A 20,281-nucleotide genomic window follows, 5' to 3' on the forward strand; every position below is an offset into this window, starting at 1 on the left:
GATTATAAACCCAAAAACAAAAAAAAAATTAAAAAATAAAGCAGTAATTAAGCAGTTAATGTCCATAGAAATTTTTAAAAACGTTAAATAGAAAAATAAAAGCATCAAAAGATAAAATTAAACCCAAGAAAATACAAAAACATAAACAGATAGAAGAAAAACAAAAAAGTCAATATAAAAACATAGTTAGAAATAAAAAATATTATTGTGGATATCAGAGATGGAAACTGTCTATAGCACTATCAATATCCTGAAAAAGGTTGATCCAACCAGAATCCGAATCAGTAGCTTTGTGATTAGCAGGAGAAATATTGTTAGAAACATTATCATTTTCATACAACGACAAACTCTTATCAACATCCATATTAGAGTTCGAGTCAGAAGTATCTTCACTTGAGTGACTTTGCTCAATTCCATACTCAGCGAAGACTCCTAGATCCACAGTGTGATTGTCATTGAAGTCAGTTTTTTCTGCATCGGTTAAACTTCGATGTATTTGTAAATGATGTTGTTTTGATTTGCTTTCAAAATTATTATCTGAGTCATCTTCGTCTGAATCTTCGTCTGGATCTTCTTCTGAATCTTCGTCTGAATCGTCATCATCGAAGGAAATGCTAAATGAGCTGCAGATTACTTCCATTAGGCTATCCCAAGAATGAACAAAAACAACTCTTTTGGCCAAATCTGTATTTCTTTTTATAGAGGACATTTCACTTTCATTCTTTATGCTGGGAAGCTCCAAGACAAGTTCTTGATGATCTTTGTTAAAGTTTGGAAGGCTATGTATCTGTTGAGTTGATAAATATAATATATTTAAATCACTACTAGCTTCATTTGATACTATTTCTTGGTTATATAATGTGTTAATGTCAAACTTTTTCAAAATTGAGTGATTTATTATCCCCAAATTATCCAAAAACTTATTATTAATATTGTTATTGACCAACAATGGGCCATCACAATAGTATGAATTAAAGTCGTTAAACGTCTCAATAATATAGATATTTTTAATTTTCAAAGATAGTGCTCTTAGTATGTTTAGTAAACTTATTTGCAGGTCTTTTGATAAATCAATTTCTGTATTGAAAATAAAAATTAAATTTGAAGGTTTTTTAGTAGCTTTATTAACATTTGTTATTGAGTTAATTTTAAAAGATTTCTGAGTGGTTTCATTAGAGGAATTTTCACTTAATGAACCTGAAAGAAAAATGTTATTATTAAGAAAGACATTTTCATTTTCAGTTTTACTATCATCAAAAACATTGTGATCGAAAATATCATTGTCAAATATATTATTTTCAAAACTATCTTTAGTGTTATTTTTATTATCAATTTCATGAATATTATCATTAATATCATTAATATCGCTATTATCATTGTTATCATTATTATCATTATTATCATTATTATCATGAAAATCATTAACAAGTTCAAGAGTGGTACTATTATTAAAATCTGGTTGCAAAGCCATGTTGACAGATTTGTTTTCAGGTTCATGAACATTGAACTCTTCTTGGATTGGAGAAGGACCTTCATTAACAACATTTAAAGTGGTTGTTATGACTTCAGAAGGAAAAACAAATTCACTATCACATAAAGCAGCACCCCATTTTTCAAGAACATTTTTAACATCATCATGAGATAGATAGACTGAACAAACTTCTTTATTGTTGATATCCCACTTTAAAGTTTTTGAGGTTGGTGTTTCAACAGTTGGGGAATTATTTCCACAATCATTGTCTTTGAATTGAATAATTTTGAATTTGTTATAATTTAAATTTATAATTATCAAGACTTCTGAAAATAAATACAAAATTCTTTGAGTAAAACGATTGCTATTATTAATTGAAATTGATAGCTGGTCTGCCAATCTCAAGGTGCCAAAATTGTCAAAATCTGAGTCTTTCAATAAAATCTTTCTGTTTGGTGCATTAGTGTTTAATTTTGAGATTAAATGCAAGATTAGTTTATCTCTTAAATAAGATGGGGGGATTCTATTGTAATAAGTAGATTTGTTGATTGATGAGTTTAGTGAGTTGGCGTAAAAACTGGACAAACTCATGGTTGAATCACGAAGATTTCTTTGATTTCCATAAAATGAATCCATGGTATTTCTAGAAGACATTTGAGGTGGAGATGGTGATCTTGAGGCTGATGATACTATTGAGGAAACAGCAGAAATAGAAGAACCTCTTGAGAGTTTCTTCTCATGGCCTTTTCTACCTCTTGAGTTCGAATTTGTAGAAGAATTTGAAGAAAGTGAGTATCTGATTTCGGACAGTAGAAGTAGATTATTGTTACTATTATTGTTATTGTTGTCATTATTGGAAGAAGGAGGAATTTGTTTTTGTTGGGAACTCATGTTTTTGGTATTATATGAGTCAATTGGATGATTTTGTTTAGTATTTTGATTATAAAATTGATTTCTGGATAAATTGTGAGTGGAATTGGTAGTTTTATTGTTATGATTATAATCAGAAAACATGTTTGCAAAAGAAGGAGTTGGTTCATATAAAAGATATAAAGTGACAAAATGGTCAATGAATTGATCCAATTTTGGTATAGCTTTGAGGTTACATACTGGACAATCAGGAAAAATTAGATCATATTTGTGGATATTAATGTGGCTAATGTTATTGATGATATTGATGTTACTCGAGTTTCTGGATTTTTTATCTTCTACAAAGATTTTTAGACAAGTTTCATGAGAAGAACAATTACATTTTAATTTGATGATTTTTTCGATTTGATGATTATTATTACTGTTGTTGGTGTTATTTAGAGTTATATCTAGATCTTCATTACAAAAATTGCATACTAGGCTATTATTACTCAGGTTTGAATTTCTGTTTAAAGAGTCCAAGTTTTTTTTCTTTCTGAGAGAATTATTCGTATAAATATAAGGTCTAACTTTTGGAGGAGATAGGTGAATTGATTTTTCTTTATTTGGGTAGATTGAAAAGTCTATGAAATTTATTGTTGTTGCAGAATTCAAGGAGGAAGATCTTAAATGTTTTGACTTTTTCAATTGCTTTGATTGTTTTGGTGGTTTTGATGGCTTTGGAGGTTTTGGAGATTTTGATGGTTTTAGTGATTTTAGTGGTTTTGAAGATTTTAGGGATTTAGGCGATTTTGAAGATGATAAGGATAAAGAGGAGTTTGAAGTTGAGTGAGAAGAGTATTTCATTAGTTTTGAGCTATAGTTGTTATTTACATTGAGGTTATTGTTATTGATATTATTAATGCTGTTGATATTGGTGTTGATATTTCCCTGAGAATGAGAACGAGAATGGAACTTCTTTGCAAAGGGTTTTGGCGAACCATTTGGAATATTTGATATGTTTGACATGTTTGGAATACTTGATATATTAGAATATGAGGACTTGTTTGAAATGGAATTATTTGTGATGGTTGAGTTGCTTGAATAGTTTGGGTAATTTGGAGATTGCAAGAGCAAGGTTGAATTTGAACTTGAAGAAGTAGCAGACAACGAAGGATTTTCAAAGCCAAAATCTGGAGCCTGAAGATGGTTCAACAGTTGATTCTGGTGGTGTCTCTGGATTTGTTGTCGGACCTCTTTTGGTAGCTGGGGTAGTTCTTTTGTGGAGGTGAATTTCAAGAGCAATTTTTTGTTTGAGTTGCTAGGATTACTAGAATTGCCAGAGCTGCTAGAAGAAGCGAACCTTGAAGGTAGTCTCCATTTCAAAGAGGAATCAGAGGACTCAAGACTCATGGCTGGTGGTGTTGTAAATATGAGCAGGACTGGGGCAAAGAGAAGAAAAGGAGCCTGGGAGCAGTGGTGTATGGGGAGGAGGAAGAAGAGAAGCAGCTGGAGGGAGTCTTTATCTAGGAGTGTTTCTGAAGAACTCTCTGAGGAGTTTCGCCAGCAGCAGCTCTCGGGACGTGTCGTTCTTTCTGCTGCTGCTTCGGCTGTCTCCGGTGCTGCGTGTGCTTCTTGCTGACACCAGAGAAGCTGCTTTTGTACCCGCGTGTGTGTGCGTGTACATGCATTAGGACAGCCGAAACCGCTTCTGTGGAGGCACACACACGCGGGGCTTTTATCTGAAACACACCGCAAATCTTATTCTCCAGATCCACATCTCTGGCACGCAGTGTCCAGGATTCAGGCATTTGGGCTGGAGACGTTTTCTTTTTGTGTCAGAACTGCTTTTGGACCTGAATACCTCTGATAAGAACAATACGCTGCAGCTCGTGTTTTCTATTAATAATTGCTGCTTCTCCATCTATTTATAGAAAGTTTGTGTGCAAACTTGAGGTAATCTGTTTTTGATGGTCGTTTCTCAGTGCTGATTTTTACACGGGTTCGAAGTTCCCGTAATAATCAGAACGCCACTCACGCACCTATTGTGTTTTCCTGGATCATCACGCACTTTTCCCGTTTCGCGTCATTTTTCCATCCAACAATAGAAAAACAATATCACGAATAATCCACCATCTTGATTTTAACTTTTATCAATTTCTCCATTTCCTATTCCACCAAAAGATATATTTTTTCGGATCTATTTTCAATGTCTGCTCCAAACTCTCCTGAAAAAAATTTGAACCTTTTGTCAAACGAAGTTGATACAAGTACACAACCTAACAATGATGATAGTGTTAACGATATAATCAGCAGTGTTCAGGATAACGAGCAAAATGAAGATCAGAATGAATACCAGAATAAAGACCAGGACCAGTCCTTTCAACTAAATTTAAATGACAATGCTGAAAGCAACTTGGAAAATCAACAAGAAAACAAAACATCATTTGCAATTGATTCACAGCCCAACTCACCAATTCAACCTCCATTTTCGCCTTATCTTTCAATCTCTTCTTCATCTTCTTCATCAAACAAATCATTTATTCAGATAGATCAAAATGATCTAAAGCCAGATCCTGATACTTCCAATAAATACACTCTCTCAATTTCTCCCTCTCCTTCTCCTCTTCCAACACCTGCTTTTTTATCAACAGATCCAATTCAAAATCAGACTACAGATTTACCCAATAAAAAGAGAAAAATTGATGAAATTAATAATAATAATAATAATAATGACACTACTACTAATAACGATAACAATAATACTGCTACCATAACTTATACAAAGACTATAAATATACCTAAGGAAAATGAAAATGAAAATGAAAATAATAAAGTTATTAATAATGAGGTTAATGACTTTAATGAAAATAATACAGATGAAGAAAATGATACTTACGCTTCTGACGACTATTTAACAAAACACTCAAGCCAAATTAAATGGCCTCCATCTTTTATAAATTACTGGCTAGACCTATTAAATTTACGAATTAAACAAATGAAACTAAATACAACTCCAGATGATTTCAATTCTACTTTGCAGCTCATTCAATTGAAAACAAACGAAATTGGTTTTAATATAAACAACTTATTTTTGCATGAAAATGAACCAAATGATATTAAAATCCTACAAAATCTAATCAACACATTCTCTCAAAAACCACATTTCAAAAATCTAAACTTGGAAAACCTTAAACTTCAAGATCTAAATCAACTCCTCTTGGAATACAACCACGATCACAAAATTTGGTTAAAAGTATATCAATTAAAAGGTTTAAAATACAACACTTCTCTCTACAAATTCGAATTGAACCTAGAATCTTTGGAAAATGAATCAACCATAAATAAAAAATTAACCGGCGAATACATCGTCAAATTACAAAGTCTAATTAAAATCAAACACATCTGTTCAAAAAAAACAAGTTTAATCTATAAATTCCACAACCTAATTTATACGGAAGTTACAAAAGATTTTAAAAATAAAAACAATAGCATTATTACTAATAGCCAATCAGCTAAAAAGCAAAAAATTCAAGAAAATTCAAACTCATCTAATCAACAACCAACCCAAGATCAATTGGATAACAACAAAGAAAAATTAAGAAACAAAGCATTAGAAAAGCAAAGAATCAAAAAAGAAAAACTTGAGAAAGAAAAACTTGAGAATGAAAAAATCGAAAGAGAAAGAATTGAAAATGAAAAACAATATCAACAAACTCAGAGACAAGAAGAAAGAAACAATGCCAATCTTAGTACAAATGACCAAAACTTGAATCGAAATGTTGAAGAATTGGAAGAAAATGACTCTGAAAGTGATTTCAGCAATCAACTAGCTAACAATACTTATCAACCATCTTTAAGAAGAAGAACTCAAAGACAAAACTCAAACATCCATTATGAAGAAAAAGATCGGGAAATTGAAGTCATCGATATTGATATTGATGATGATGAATCAAAACCTGTTCAATACGAACCAATATATTCACCACCTTATGTTGCGCCTACTAGAGGTAAGACTAGATCCAAAGCCAGAGGAAAAACTAAAGGTGGCAGAAGTAGAGGAAGAGGAAGACGAACTTATATCAAATATAGTCGTGAACCCTTTGAAACAGAGGAACCACCATCAAACAGAGCACAGGAAAATTTAAATAATGGCTATCAGCCTCAAAGTTATTCAACAAACGTCCCAAATACTGATCCTAATGATTATACGATTGGAAATAAAAGCACTGGTAATTCTAATTATAACCAACCAGCCGATAACAATTTTATAAATGATTCAAATGCAAACCAATATAATAATGATAATATGCAAGCAGCATCCCCCACTGACATCCCTAAGCTTACAACCACAATTCTCGACTCACAAGAGAATAAAGCTAATGATGCTTCAATCGACAAAAAGGAATTGCTCACCCAGATAATAAAAGAAAGACTCAAAATGGAAGAAAAAGTTATCGACGTGTATCTCGACTTTGTAACGGATATATTCATCAATGGTAAAATCAATAAAGAGGAATATTTGAAAGCTTTCAGATATGGAACCATCTACAAAGAAGTCTCAAGAGACGAAAAATTATTATATTACAGAAGTTTTGTGAAGCTTTTCCAAAAGAATGAATCGGCTGGAGTTAGATTCCTCCAGTCTTTGTAAGATAACTTGCTGGTGTCTGGGCTCTGTCTGTTTTTTGCCTTTGGCTTTGTATCTCGCAGCCACAACACTGTATGCTTGTTTTGTTGTTCATATCCCAATGGTTTGCACATCTCAGTAGTTTGTACAAAAATTTCCTCAGTTTCTTCAGTCTCGAAAACAATACGCGAAATTTTCGACCGACGCGCATTTTTTCGATTAAATAAAAGCCTCAAAGAAAGAGAAACAACTTTCTTAAAAGTAACATTTTGCCTGCTGTGGTTGCTGTATTCTACTCTTTCTTCAATTCAATTGACAATGACTGTTATCACACCCAAAAGACTGAAAGCCACAGACAGATTGAAGGCCTCTGGCAAAAAGGGCTCTTTATCTTCCACCAAAAAGCAACAGAACATCTTTAGCTTTTTCTCCAAACTCCCTACTCAGTCAGCTTCTCTGCTTATTAAACCTCCAAAAGACTCAACTAACCAAAACTCGTCTTTGAAAGTCAGTACCAATACTTCAAATAGCCACAATTCTCTTAAACCAAAAAATTGCAGAAAAACTGCCTTGAATCAGCTATCTTCACCTATCAAACACGAAAAAGTCCTGTCTGAAGCAAAGCCAAAGTCGACTCATCAGTCTGCTTCGGATTCAAGTAATAAAGAAAGCAAAAATTCAGGCTCTATAGATGATACATCTTCCTCAATGTTTGTTGACTCAATTGTTGATGGTGATTTTGATCATAACTCTACCTCAAACAACAATACATCATTAGCAATACATCCTCTGCTTCCTTCCGGTTCACCACCTATAGAAGATGGTAAGCCAGGCCTACTGCCTTCTTCCTTAAGCTCCAAAAGACGTTTGAAGCGTAAGATCAATTATTCAGAACTAGACGATGAAGACGAGGATGTTCCCTTGCAGCGATTACCTAATAAAAAATTAAGGAATAAAAAAATTATTGATTCTGATGATGAGGGAGAGGAGGAATTTATTCCAGAGCCTATAGACGAAGATGATGATGAAATTGAACAAGAAAAAGACAAATTTCTTTCCAAAAACATAGACAATGATTTTGCAAGTGACGATCTTGGTGATGATGATTTGGATGATGTCTTTGTTAGTATAACAACTCCTAAAACAAAAATAAAAAATAAAAATAAATCCAAAAATAAACTCAAAAATATTCACGATGACGATGATAAGGACTCAATTGATTTTTCTGAGAAATTCAAAGCTTCATCAACTTACAAACCTACTTCAAATAAAGTTTCATTAACTATAAAGCAAAAGAACTCAAAACAAAGGTCACCTACAAAATCTTTTCAAAAGGATAATGAGGAAAGATACAAATGGCTTGTTAATATTCGTGATGCAGAGAAAAGAGAACCAACTCATCCAGACTATGACCCAAGAACACTCTATGTTCCTTCTTCTGCCTGGACAAAGTTTACTGCATTCGAAAAACAATATTGGGAAATCAAATCTAAAATGTATGATTGTATAGTCTTTTTCAAAAAAGGAAAATTTTTTGAATTGTATGAAAAGGATGCTTTACTAGGTCACAACTTGTTTGATTTGAAATTGGCTGGAAATGGGAGAGCAAATATGCAATTAGCTGGTGTTCCTGAAATGTCTTTTGATTATTGGGCCAGTGAGTTTATTTCTAAAGGCTATAAAGTTGCAAAAGTTGATCAGATGGAAACATTATTAGCAAAGGAAATTCGTGAAAGCACAAAGAAGAAAAAGGAAGATAAAGTAATAAGAAGAGAGTTAAGTTGTATACTAACTGGGGGAACATTAACTGAAGATTCAATGATTAAAGATGACATGGCTACATATTGTCTTGCAATTAGACAAGAAGAAAAAATGGATGGTTCAAATTTGTTTGGTATTTCTTTTGTTGATACTGCTACAAGTAAGATGAGAATACTAGAATTTAATGATGATAGCGAATGTACAAATTTGGAAACTTTTATTAATCAAATAAAACCAAAAGAAATTATAGCTCCCAAAGGAAATTTATCATCGTTGGCTATTAGAATTATCAAGTTTAATTGTGCAGAAAATAGTATTTGGAATTATGTTAAGGACGAAGACGAATTCTGGGATGCAGATAGAACTATGGAGGAGATATCTCACGCAAATTATTTTAATGACGAAAACATCAATAATCAGAAAAATTGGCCCAAAGATTTAATTAAATATTCCGAGAAAAAGCAACTTGGGTTTTCGTCCTTTGGTGCATTGGTTTGGTATTTAAAATCCTTAAAATTAGATAGTGATTTGATTTCAATTGGAAATATCAAAGAATATAACATCTTTGATAATAGTAATTCGTCACTTATTTTGGATGGCCAAACTTTGCAAAATTTGGAAATATTTAAAAATTCTTTTGACGGAAGTGATAAGGGCACGTTATTCAAGTTTATTAGTAGGTCAATTACACCATTTGGAAAGAGAATGTTAAGAAGCTGGATATGTCATCCACTTTTAAATATCAGTGATATTAATGAAAGATTAGATGCTGTTGAGGCTATGATGAATGATGGAAACTTGCAATCTATCATTACTACACATTTAAAATCCTTGCCTGATTTGGAAAGATTACTTTCTCGAGTTTATTCTGGGAGGTTACCTGTAAAAGATTTTGTCAAAACGATTGAGGGGCTTGAAACCATTCAGCTGATGGTAAATGAATTGATCAGCGAGTATAATTCTGTTGAAGCACTTCCTGGATCACTTTCCGGTATATTTAGTCAAATACCAAAAGAATTAGAGTTTTGCATAAAAAGTTGGGACAATACTTTTGACAGAGAAGAAGCTAAAACAAATGGCGTTTTGATTCCAGAGAAGGGTGTAGAGATTGATTTTGATGAGTCTGTTGAAAAGATGAAGAAACTTGAGAATGATTTGAATAAATGTTTGAGATCATACAAAAAGAATTTTAAGTGTCAAGAGTTTTGTTTTAAGGACTCGGGAAAAGAAATATTTTTAATTGAAGTACCAAGCAGGTATATTAAAAAGATTCCTAGAGATTGGCTTCAGATGGGTTCAACATCAAAAGTAAAAAGATATTGGTCTCCAGAAGTTAGAGACTTAGTCCGAGAATTGCTAGAAACTCGTGAGCTTCATAAGGATATTGTTAATAATTTGAAAAAGAAAACATATTCAAGATTTTCTAAAGACTATGCTTTATGGTTAAAAGCCGTAAAAGCAATTGCAAAAGTTGATTGTATATTGGCACTCTGTTTAACTTCTGAATCTTTGGGCGAAACTGCTTGCAGACCTATCTTCATTGCAGACAATGAACATGGTAGTTTGAATTTCACCGAATTGAGACACCCATGTTTTATGGCAGGTAATACAGGTGCTAAGGAGTTCATTCCCAACGATATTCAGTTGGGAGGAAAATCAGAAGCTAAGATTGGTTTATTGACTGGTGCAAATGCAGCTGGTAAATCAACGATTTTACGAATGACTTGTATTGCTGTGATCTTAGCTCAATTAGGATGTTGGGTTTCTTCATCGTCTGCAAAGTTGACTCCCATTGACAGAATTATGACAAGATTAGGAGCTAATGATAATATCATGCAAGGAAAGTCGACATTTTTGGTTGAGTTATCAGAAACTAAAAAAATGATTGAATTTGCAACACCAAGATCATTATTGGTTTTGGATGAATTAGGAAGGGGTGGGTCTTCTTCTGATGGTTTTGCAATTGCAGAATCCATTCTTTATCATATTGCTACTCATATTCAGTCCTTGGGTTTTTTTGCCACTCATTATGGAAGTTTAGGTCTTTCATTTAAAAACCATCCATCAATAAAACCACTAAGAATGAAGATATTAGTTGATAAAAATTCTAGAAATATAACCTTTTTGTATAAATTAGAAAAAGGTGCTGCTGAAGGCTCTTTTGGTATGCATGTTGCTTCTATGTGCGGTATTAATGAGAAAATTATTGAATGTGCCGAAGCTGCTGCGAAAAATTTAGAACACACATCCCGAATCAAAAAATCCAATGAGTTGGCCAAGTTATCAGAAACTGGTATTCCTTTGGGTCTACAGTCAGACTTTTCGTGGTTGTTAAAAGGTGAATTTAATAATGAAAAAAATCATATTGGGGAAGGAGTGGTTCTTTACAATGAACCAGTTAAGAGCCATGTCATAAAAAGTATGATTTCTATGATTGAAGGATTATAAGTGTTTTTTTTTTAAAAATTATTTTTGAATTATTTTTGAATTATTTTTGAATTATTTTTGAGTTTTAAATTAAAAATTTTATTTTATTATATTAAAATTTTATTTTTGTTAATAGAATAAGAAAAACAACAAAAAAGAATCGTGGTATCGATTATATATTACAAACTATAAGAAATAAAGGAAAATAAAATAAAGGAAAATAAAATAAAGCAAAAACATTACAAAAACCATAGCACCATCAAAAAATATTTAATCAAAATTTAAGCATATTCTTAACATATTCTCAGCAAAATGGAAGAGTTATAGACAAAAGATTCTTTTTTTTTTAGAACAAATTAAATTGGAATGGGCGATCCCGTTTTTTCTGCTTTTACTTTCCTTCTCTTTAGTTTTCCAAGATATTTGCGGTATGAAGGATCATTTGGTTGTTGTGAATTTGCATCGTCAGAAAACCTTGCTACTTTTTCGTTTGAGAAATCTTCAACATAGTGCCAAATTTTTTGAGAGTTTGTTTTTCGTTTTTCTCTTGACAAACCAATAGCATCATCAGTTACCATTTTAGTTGTAAGAAGTTCTTGAACCCAAGTTGTTTCTAAACTGGGGGAGGAATCAGAAGAGGAGCTGGATATGGTTCTTCTAATTCTTTCAGGATCATCTATTGGAGTAAAATCTGGTTTAAACTGTTTTGGAAGATTGTTTTTTTTAATGATATTTTTAGGAGTGATTTTTTTATTTGGCATTGGAACTCGGATAAGAATTTTATTTGAATTAATTTTTTCAATCCCCTTTTTTGGAATTGGGGTATTTAAAGATGATTCATTTTCCGAATCAGTTAGTTCTATGGATTGATGGATTTGATCACTATCATTGTCGTCCTCATTATCAAAACTGTCGTTTGAAGGATGAAAAACCGGGAAGTGAGAAAAATTATTAAATGAGTTATCAGGATGATTTAAAAGACCAACATTTTGCATTAAATTTTTAACATTGATAAAGGCAGCATCTGAAATACATTCGCATTTATGACTTTTTAAACCGATATCAAACCAGGTATCAGTTGCAAAATTTACGCTTTCAGCTAGATTGTAGCCATAGTTAAAACCTGAGTGGTAACCATAAGGATAGGTGATAATAAATTCTTTTTCATAATGGCGAACTTTGTTAACGGGGATGTTTTTTTTGCGTAATAAAGTTGGAGAGACTAGAAAGGTTTTATGGCGTAAAAATTCTTTACAGGATTTATATTCAATTGGATATAATTCTTTCATTAGGTTATAGAAGGATTCTTGATGATCTTGGGGGATTGAATACCATTGTTTGGGTGCACCAAAATGTATGTAGTTAATTGAGTATAAATCTTGGTCTTCTAAATGCCATGAAAAGGTTGATTTCCATAAACCAGCATAGAGATAAGGATCGTTGATGCCTGATAGTGTTGAATCTAGGTAATTCAAAAAGTTGGGCAAATTTGATATGTTCCAAGTATTGAATTTATCAGGAGAAGGGAACAAAGAGCCAGGACAGTCAGCACCATACATTGGATTTCCACCATAGGATAAAGATTTCCAGTAGTTATTTTCTAAAAAGTCTAGTTTTTCATCATCAAACTCTGAGGTATCTATATTATAATTTGATAGGTTTTGAATTGCATTTTCATTTTTATTCTTGTTTTTAGTGACCTTTTTAGTGACCTTTTTAGTATTTGAATTTCTTTGAGATCTTGAAATTGGAGGTAGATAGTTTTTTTGGTATTCTCTTTTCCAATCGTAAATAGTGTAAGATTTTGATTTTTGAATATTGATTTGGTTAAAGCAACCATGGTTTAGTTTCGAAATGTGTTGGACTATTGGGTTTTTGATTTTGATTTTGGCAGTCAACCTTTCTTCATCATAGAGATTTAAGTTATCAATTAAATCTAACCATTCCTTCGGCGGGATAATTTTAACAATACCCGATTGCATTCCAAATCTATCGATGGATTTGATATAGCCATAAAAGTCTTTAAATTGGTCGAAAGTTGGTTTGAAAATGGGGATTCCATCTGAGTAGTGATCAGGATTAGAGTCTTTGATTTGAGTGTTCTTCAAATGATCTAAAGAACCATAATCAATTGGCTTTTGGGGGTTAATGTTATCAATTTGAGATTTTTTGGAGTTGGTCAATAAAGTGGCATTAATATTTTGATATTTCTCTCCATCACTATCACTGTGGCTTTCATCTTCACTGATTTCGAAAAAATTGTCGGACAGCTCTAGGAATGTTTTAGGAATTGTCTTGAGATTCTTGTATTCCTTAGCGTTTTTATGGAGACTTAGTTTTTCATCATCTTGGTCGACATGAGATTGGGGGAGCAACTCCAACATGGTCACAAAAATACCAAAGTCCAATACAAAAAAGAAGAAAACAGAGACAGAACTATGCCAAATGGACACTATTCTTGAGAGTTATATATATATCAACAAAACGCAGAGAAACACCAAAAAACAGGCTCAAATCTCCAGTAAACAACAAAACTCTTGCACAGAAAACAAGAAGCAGCATTACGATAATCCTCTGAGCCTCTTCGTTGCTTCCAGAATTTCGAATCACCTGAATGGGTCCGTATGCATGTTTGCGCGCTTCAACGCTTATTATGTGGTGTGTGCATATAACGGAATGGTCCAGCGGTGTGGGTGCGATCTGCAGCCGATTTTTGGAATTTTCAGTGTTTTGGATTGAGATCAATCAGTTTCAACATGAAGCTGGGTGCCATCGATGGGATGAACATGCCATATCCAACTCCTTTACCGAGACAGACCAAGGCTTCTACAGTGAGAAGGGGTAGACGATTCAAGAGAGTGGTGTTTTCGTCTGATCTTGCAACCAGTGACAGAGGCAGCGAGATAGAGAATCAGCTTAACTCTTCCTCAAACGACGTCCAGCAGATTGAGGGTGATGAACTCAGTAAAGACAGTAAGGACTTCAATGATGATTCAGACACCGATGATGACGATGATACTATTGACTCCATAGTATCTGTCAAAAGCTCTCAAATTGCGATAAAAAGCTCCATTTCAGACAAAACAAAGGTTTATGGAAGTTTTAAACACACAAACAGAAAAAGGCGAATTGTAACTACAAGTAGTAGTCCTACAAAGTCCTTTGATTCATGCAACAGTTTTACCAATTGCAACTCAAATCCAACTCATTTTGCTCCTAAAAGAAAATCTTTCAAAAGGGTAAAAAGAAATTTCTTCACTTTAGACAGCGATCCAAATATTACAGACGATGATCAAATTAAAGATAATATCAACAATCGGGAAAACTACACCAATATGGAAGCTGATGTTGATAATCAGAATGACAAAAATACTAGTTATACTAATGATTCAGACACTTTATCTGACACTGAATCAGACCCTGAATTGGACTCCGATTTGCCAGATAATAACGATAGTGAAATTGAAATAATAGATGTGAATTTACAGCACGAATTGGCGAGAAATCCACCTCGATTTAAAAGTCAAAGTGAAATCAATCGATCAGTCAATTACTCTAAATTAATATCTAGAAGGTCTGCAACTTTGGATTTATCACATTCTTTAAAGTCTTCATTAGACCCAAGAAATTTACTACTATCAAAGTCTTTTACCAATTCATTATACAATTTGCCTAGTTCAAAACTGAAACTAAACTCAACATTAAACTCAATGTCAAAGTCTTTTGGTGAATTGAATTCTTCATCTTATATCACCTCTCCGACATCTTCCTTAATATCCTGCACTTCACCCTCTCAAAGTTATAAAAAAATTTCCAATTTAAATACTTCTTTAAAAGAATTGCATTCAAATACTTTTTCAAATACATTTCAAAATAAATTTAATAATTCAACTGATAGTGGGAACGAAATAATAATTAACAACGCAATAACTTCAACATATAACAATAGAAGTAATAAAATAAGTCAAAACATAAATAAAAATAAAAATATAAATAAAAATAGAAGTGAAACTTTGGAAAATGAGGCTTCACGTAATAATGAAGATTTATGGATTAATAAATACCAACCACAAAATCTATCTCAACTAGCCTTACATGCAAGAAAACTAAAAGACGTAAAAGAAGTTTTATATAAAATGATTGAACGTAATAGTTCAATCAATCATAATAAATTCAATTCTGATGTTAGAATTTTAATATTAACTGGTCCCTCAGGTTCTTCAAAAAGCACTGCAATAAAATTACTAGTTGATGATTATTTTAAAAAAAAATATTGTTCTTCTGATAATAATTTATTTTCTTTTAAAAATTCACTTCAAAAAATCAATACAAATTCACTATCATATTTATCAAACTCTTTTAATTTAAACTACAACCTAATCGAAAACTCTACAATCAAGCCACCGAATCTTTTAATTTCATCATCATATAATGTTTTGGATGATGCTAATAATAAAAATGATATGAATTTAATCGAGTGGGAAAACCCATTGAAATCCAATATGAAGTCATTTCCAGAATTTTTAAATTCGATAAAATATAGAGTTAATAACAATCTATCCGTCATCTTAATTGAGGATTTACCAAATATATTTCATAAACAAACCAGAGAAATTTTTCAAAATTCTTTGATCCAATGGTTAAATATAGATTCTAACCAAAACTTACCACCAATAATAATTTCAATATCTGAATTTACCTTTAATGATAGCGATGATATTAACATGAATTACAGCAGCAATAATAACAATAATCACAGTGTGTATTTATCAAATAATTTTTTGGATATCAATATAAACTATAATATTGAAACTATATTTGGTAAGGAAATATTAAATTCAAGTAAAGTTAAAGTTATTAAATTTAATCCTGTTAATAAGACTTTAATAACCAAGACATTAAATGGAATAATTAAGAATGAGAAAATGATTTTTCAGAAGATTCCCAGAAAGGAATTAATTGATAAACTCAATGAAATAACAAAAATTGGTGATATACAAAATTGTATTTCATATTTACAATTTTGGTCAATTTGGAAATCTAAAAATTTGAAATATGGAAACCAATTGAAAATTAATAAGAATAAAAATAAAAATAAAGATAATAAGTATAGTTATGATGATGAAGATTATGATAATTATGAATATTTAAAATTTGGAAAAGAAAATGAGGTCAATCTATTTCACCTTGTTGGGAAAATTGTTTATGGGTCAAAAGAAATTAAAGAAAATTTCAAATTAAATGAAGATGAGATCTTTCAGGAAAATTGTAAACATGTGCTACACAAGTTGCCAGCAAATAAGTTGCTATTGGTTTTATTGTTAATTTTAGAGAATTATTTAAATAATCTAAATGAGTTGGAAGTTGATTCAACGTTGTTTAAATTAATTGATAATTTATCGATTTCAAATATTTTATTAAACAGGAGAGTTATAAGGGAGACAATGGAAATATTTGTTCGAAGTACGAGATTGAATTGTTCAAAACTTGGAGAGAAATATATTGAGATATTTAATAGTAATCAGCATAAAAGGTTTAATGAATTTGATTTGCTAAAATTTACAAGGGAATGGAAGGTTTTAAAAAAACAAAAAACGGTTTATCAAGAAATTCGGAATTTTCAAGTTTATAAGTTTTACAATGGATTAAATGTGAATAAAAAATATCTTGATGAAAATAAAAGTAGTAAAAGTGGTAAAGATGAATATGATGAAAATGAGAGGTTTTTTTTGTCATATCAAAAGTCAATTAAATTTTCGAGGTCATTGATAAAGTTTAATGATATAAATTTATACCATGGATTTTATGAAGCGATAATAAATGAGAGAAAGTTGTTTAAATTAAAATCAATGAAGTCATTTTATGATAGTAAGTATAAATGTAGTAATGTTTGCAGTGGTGGTGGTAGTGGAAATAGAGATAGAAATGGAGTTAAAAGTGATAAAATTCGGAAAGAATTGAATGAATTACAATTCATGTTAAATGATAAATATTTATTATTGAATCGATTAGGAGGCAGGTTTTCTGAGATTAATACGGATAATAATAAGATGATTGATGAAGAATTGGATGGGTTTAATCAAGAGAATTTGAATGATTTGTTGAGTGAACGAGATAGAAATTATGATGTTGACTATTTGACATATTTGAATGAGTTATGTGAGAGTTCATCTGGGTCTGAGTTTGAAGAAGATCCGATAGTTGATTCGAATGAGGAGGAGGATGAAGGTAATGGAAAGGAGATTAGCGTTGAAGGATTTAGTAGCGAGGGAGAGATATCTAGTGATTCAGAGCTTGATAACATTTAGTTTTGTAGTATATAAGGGGTTTTAAAGAGATTGTTTTTTTGTTTTTCTTTTTTAATGTTTTTTCTTTTTTGGTTAGTGATGATTATTAAAATGCTATATATTAAAGTGAGGATTAAAGATTAAAGAATAAAGAGAGAAGAGAGAAGAAAAAAAAAAGAGATAACACATGGATATAAGATATAGGGTGATATAGAGTAGAGTAATATAGAGTAATATATATAGAATTAAGATTTATTTGAGATTATATTTTTAAAGAAATCTGGGTCTTCTTCTAAGGTTTCTTTAATGATATCCAAACCACCTTGGAATTCGCCATTTATGTATAGTTGTGGGTAAGTTGGCCAATCGGAAAAGACTTTCAAACCTTGTCTTACACTGTCGTCTTTGAGGATATCAAAGAAACCAAAACGGACTTTGTTTTCTCTGAGAATTGCAACGACTTGTCTGGAAAAGCCACATTTGGGTTGGGAAGGAGTGCCCTTCATGAATAGCATTACTTGGGCTGCACAGGTTATTTTTTTTAATCTTTGGTTTAATTCATCTTGAGTTTCTTGTTTTATTGAGGGAGTTGGAAGAGGAGCTGGTTGTTGTTGTTGTTGTTGTTGTTGAGGTTGAGGTTGAGGTTGAGACTGAGACTGAGACTGAGGTTGGGATGGGGGAGTTGAAATTGAAGAGTCTTTTGAAGATGATTCTTTTGGAGATGGCTGTTTAGATGGATCTTTTGGATTTTCGTTGGAAGAGTCTTGAGAAGAGTAAAAGTTCAAGGTGCTAGCAAACTGTTTTGGATCAGCGCCAGACAATTCTTTCAAGATGGTTCCATTTTTGATAAAAACAAAATGGGGGACGGATTGGACTTCGAATAATTCAGCGATATCGGGCAAGTTGTCAGCATCAATTGAGATGAAGGACACATTAGGGTTAGCGTCAGCTAGAGTGATGAAGACTTTGTTCATTTGGATGCAAGGAGCAGCCCATTTGGCAGAGAAATAGAGGGATAGGAGTTTATCCTTTGGGGTTGAGTTTGTTATGTCAGTGAATTGAGATTCAGACTCTATAGTGGTAACAGACATTGTGGGAGCAAATAAGAAAGTGAAGGAGGAGGGCAAAGAGGCAATTAGGATAATTAGAAGGGAGAAGTTAGCAGGCGATAGTTGGAGATAAAAAAACGAGAGAGAATGGAGGATTGTTTTTTCTTTTATACTCAGAAGAGAGGGTTCAAATATGGGTGATTAGTAACGCAGCGCTTTTCGCTGGACGAGAGATTCACGTCACGGCACGTGCGTGTGTGACGGGAGTACCAGTGCTGTGGGATGGTAGGAGAGGGTGCAAGCAGCAGCAGAGCGTGTGTGCGTGCAGGTCCACAGTGGTGGAGCGGTGTGGAGCTAGGAAGGGAAGGGAGAGGCGAGTTTGAGAAGGAGGTTTTGGGCAAAGCCACTGTCGTAGATGTTGTCGATGTTGTCGATGGATGTGACAGGACGAGTGCGGGAGGAGATGGGAATTGAGTGGTGGTCGAGTTTGTTGAGAGGGCGTAGTGTGGAAGCAGACCTTTGGTAGTAGGTGTTGTTTTCCGAGTTGTAGTAGAGGAGATGTGCTTGGACGAGAGACTGGACGTTGGCCCATTTTTTGTACTCGCTGGCGTTGATGCCCAAGTAGATGTTGTTGAGCATCTGGTAGAGAAAAATGAAGAGGAACCAGGCGAGAAAGAAGCAGACGATGAGCAAGATGCCGGCTACTTCATTTTGCTTGTTTGAGACAACCAAGAAGACGAGGAGCTTGTAGTTGAGTGGACTGTGGGCGACATGAGCGTAAGCTGCGGAATTGGCAGAATAGGCCTGACGTAGGAAGAGGAAGTTGAAGTAGACCGACAAGCACAGAATGGCGGCCAAATTGAGGATGAAGACGAGAAAGTACTTGTAGTTGTAGTAGCCCACGCAGTTGTTGATCCAGTAGCAGTGGTGGTCGAAGTCCAAGACGCAGCGGTCGCAGTGTTTGCAGTGGAGCATCCGAGGGAGCGTGGGGAGGAGGCACTTGGAGCAGAGGGCGAGGGTAGGATCGTGGTAGTGCTGGCGGAAGTAAATCAACTCGTTGGGCGGGAAGAGAGCCTGGTAGGCGCGATGATGGCGCTGCTGGTGGAGGGGGCAGCTGGGGCTCTTTGCACAGAGGACGAGGAACAAGAGGCAGTTGTTGGTGAGCACCACAGAAAGCACTGCGTTGAGGACGACGCTGTGCGAGCAGCCGAGCGAGGGGTACACGCCGCCAAAGAACATCGCGCAGCAGCCCGAGAAGAGCCCCACAAAGCATGCCGGAAGCACGTGCAGCACACAGGAGGCCATGGTGGTGGTGGTGGTGGTGCTTCTGCTGCCGGTGGTGTCTGTGCTTCTTCTGCGGACGCTCGGCCGGGTGACGTGCACGTGACCATCCGTCTGGCTGGTGCGTGTCCTCCAGAGAAGAAGAGGCACCAGAGGCACCAGAAGCACCACCCTCTGCTGCCTGCCCACTGCATTTTGCTGTCTTTTGTCTGCCTGCCGAGTTGTGCTGTGTACAGAAGCTGACGAAGAAAGTGATGTTGCATTATTGCCTGAATCAGCTATTCAACACTATCCACTGACCAACAACAGTCAAGAATACCATAACAAACCTCCTAGCGATAGTTTAGAGCTATTCTACAGTCCTCAGATCATTGTTCTGCTTCCCACCTTCATCTCACTCCTGCTGCCATAGCTGTTGCTATCCTTTTCGTTTCCGTTTTCCTTTTCCTGTTCTTTCCACCTCTTTTTCACCCTCTTTCTGTTCTCTTTCCATTCGCAAAGACTATACTATATCTCTCTGATCTTA

The 20,281-nt window shown here is 33.7% G+C and overlaps 7 protein-coding genes across 7 annotated transcripts; 3 read left to right on the forward strand and 4 right to left on the reverse strand.

Moving 5' to 3' along the window:
- Positions 1 to 46: 46 nt before the first annotated feature.
- STE5 (Ste5p) lies at positions 47 to 4,038 on the reverse strand. Its single transcript, XM_020189083.1, has one exon. It carries the CDS (start codon positions 3,731 to 3,733, stop codon positions 215 to 217), a length of 3,519 nt encoding a protein of 1,172 aa, XP_020048721.1. The 5' UTR covers positions 3,734 to 4,038; the 3' UTR covers positions 47 to 214.
- A 491-nt stretch (positions 4,039 to 4,529) lies between these two features.
- On the forward strand, positions 4,530 to 6,974 carry ASCRUDRAFT_69221 (uncharacterized protein; the record flags this gene model as incomplete). The annotated part of the gene is made up of 1 exon (XM_020191645.1): positions 4,530 to 6,974. The coding sequence occupies one exon, from the start codon at positions 4,530 to 4,532 to the stop codon at positions 6,972 to 6,974; it is 2,445 nt and encodes an 814-aa protein (XP_020048722.1).
- Positions 6,975 to 7,268: 294 nt separating this feature from the next.
- MSH6 (mismatch repair ATPase MSH6) lies at positions 7,269 to 11,159 on the forward strand (the record flags this gene model as incomplete). The annotated part of the gene is made up of 1 exon (XM_020191734.1): positions 7,269 to 11,159. The coding sequence occupies one exon, from the start codon at positions 7,269 to 7,271 to the stop codon at positions 11,157 to 11,159; it is 3,891 nt and encodes a 1,296-aa protein (XP_020048723.1).
- A 147-nt stretch (positions 11,160 to 11,306) lies between these two features.
- ASCRUDRAFT_74799 (JmjC-domain-containing protein) lies at positions 11,307 to 13,666 on the reverse strand. Its single transcript, XM_020192825.1, has one exon. The coding sequence runs from the start codon at positions 13,520 to 13,522 to the stop codon at positions 11,495 to 11,497; it is 2,028 nt and encodes a 675-aa protein (XP_020048724.1). The 5' UTR covers positions 13,523 to 13,666; the 3' UTR covers positions 11,307 to 11,494.
- A 1,960-nt stretch (positions 13,667 to 15,626) lies between these two features.
- Positions 15,627 to 15,866, forward strand: RAD24 (Rad24p; the record flags this gene model as incomplete). The annotated part of the gene is made up of 1 exon (XM_020192826.1): positions 15,627 to 15,866. A coding segment is annotated over exon 1 (226 nt), but the record flags the coding sequence as incomplete, so codon positions are not given.
- A 1,804-nt stretch (positions 15,867 to 17,670) lies between these two features.
- ASCRUDRAFT_32354 (PICOT family protein) lies at positions 17,671 to 18,516 on the reverse strand (the record flags this gene model as incomplete). The annotated part of the gene is made up of 2 exons (XM_020190353.1): positions 17,671 to 17,971; positions 18,083 to 18,516. The coding sequence occupies 2 exons, from the start codon at positions 18,514 to 18,516 to the stop codon at positions 17,671 to 17,673; spliced, it is 735 nt and encodes a 244-aa protein (XP_020048726.1).
- Positions 18,517 to 18,828: 312 nt separating this feature from the next.
- On the reverse strand, positions 18,829 to 19,779 carry ASCRUDRAFT_69226 (DHHC family palmitoyltransferase; the record flags this gene model as incomplete). Its single annotated transcript, XM_020191646.1, has 1 exon — positions 18,829 to 19,779. One exon carries the CDS (start codon positions 19,777 to 19,779, stop codon positions 18,829 to 18,831), a length of 951 nt encoding a protein of 316 aa, XP_020048727.1.
- Positions 19,780 to 20,281: the final 502 nt, after the last annotated feature.

The sequence above is a fragment of the Ascoidea rubescens genome (genome assembly GCF_001661345.1).
Source record: "Ascoidea rubescens DSM 1968 unplaced genomic scaffold ASCRUscaffold_3, whole genome shotgun sequence".
NCBI classification, from domain to species: Eukaryota; Fungi; Ascomycota; class Saccharomycetes; order Ascoideales; family Ascoideaceae; genus Ascoidea; species Ascoidea rubescens.

Coding starts and splice junctions, on each gene's coding strand:
- STE5 (XM_020189083.1), bottom strand. CDS start 3,733: ATGAGTCTTGAGTCCTCTGATTCCTCTTTGAAATGGAGACTACCTTCA.
- ASCRUDRAFT_74799 (XM_020192825.1), bottom strand. CDS start 13,522: ATGTTGGAGTTGCTCCCCCAATCTCATGTCGACCAAGATGATGAAAAA.